This window comes from Emiliania huxleyi (assembly GCF_000372725.1).
Source record: "Emiliania huxleyi CCMP1516 unplaced genomic scaffold EMIHUscaffold_9988, whole genome shotgun sequence".
Lineage (NCBI taxonomy): Eukaryota > Haptophyta > Isochrysidales > Noelaerhabdaceae > Emiliania > Emiliania huxleyi.
Genome location: NW_005194645.1, coordinates 1 through 1,137, shown reverse-complemented (window position 1 = coordinate 1,137; position 1,137 = coordinate 1). Strand labels below are relative to the sequence as shown.

The 1,137-nt window shown below is 64.6% G+C and overlaps 1 protein-coding gene across 1 annotated transcript; it reads right to left on the bottom strand.

Moving 5' to 3' along the window:
- Positions 1 to 44: 44 nt before the first annotated feature.
- Positions 45 to 362, bottom strand: EMIHUDRAFT_259880 (hypothetical protein; the record flags this gene model as incomplete). Its single annotated transcript, XM_005756009.1, has 3 exons — positions 45 to 112; positions 180 to 285; positions 357 to 362. Coding segments are annotated over 3 exons (180 nt in total), but the record flags the coding sequence as incomplete, so codon positions are not given.
- Between the last annotated feature and the right edge of the window lie 775 nt (positions 363 to 1,137).

Sequence of the window (1,137 nt, the reverse complement as noted above, 5' to 3'; positions counted from 1 at the left end):
TAGAGCGTCAGGTAGATTAGAGTTCGGTCCGCCGCGCCCTTCACCTCAAAGTGCTTGAAGAGGACGTTGGCTTTGAAGTAACCGAGCGTCTCGTCGACGATATCTTCCTCACCTGCGGCCCGGCGAGGCTGACTGCGGAAAGGCTGAGCCGGCGGCAGGCGCCGGACGGCGGAGTGCACCTTCTGCCGCCGACTCGGCAGGCCCGCGGATGCTCGTCTTGAGGGGCAGGATCGCACAGCCGCAGGCAACCTCGGTCTCCGTGCCGTTGAGGCTCGAGTGGTAGACCTGTAAACAAACGATTGACGCGGTGAGACCAGCGAATCAATGCCACGCGGCTGACGGGGCGCAAGGTGAACGACCATGCAAATGGCAACCGCCTTTGAGCAGGCGCTCGCGGCGAGAGCGGGTGCGCAGTGAGTGTTTCGATTTTTTTTAGAGCGCCTTCGTTGCCGAGCGCAAACACAGGTACGAGGGTGGTGTGGCATCTCTTGCGGGTCTCGCCAGGGGCGCCTACTAACCTCGCTTGCGAGGGGCGTGTGGCATGTCTGAACGGACTCGTGAGGGGCGCCTGCCAACCTCGCTTCGTCGAAGCGGCGCTCGGTACCCACACCCACCCCGCCGCATTCGTCGCCGGCGCGCGACACGTTCCCGTCGGCTGGACTGCCCTCGTCGAGTGCGTGTCGCCAACCAAGGCGGGACGCACTCAGGGACAGTGCCGGCGGGACGCGGCTCGAGAGGCGGCTCCCGCGGAGGCACGGCTGGCACCTGTGGCGCGGGGCTCGTCTTCGGAAAGACCAGGATCGCTCTACTGGCAAAGTTCTGGCTGACACGCGCGCCCGGTCGAGCCTTCGGCGGGCGCGCTGCGGTCGCACGCCTACCCAAGTCATATGCCACGGCGTGCGATCTAGATTCAGCACACGCGCCTCTGCTCGCAACCACTCATCCAATGAACTGTCGTCACCCATGAGTGCGAGTTAGGGCTAGCGGCTGGCCAATAGCCTGTGAGGAGGGCGTCCATAGACACCTCACAAGACCCCACACACGGTCTCGTCCGTGCCTTGCGGCCGGCGACGAGATTGCTAGAGGCGGAGCAAGCCTGCTCTAGTCTCACACGTTCGCCCCTGTCGCCTGTCTGTG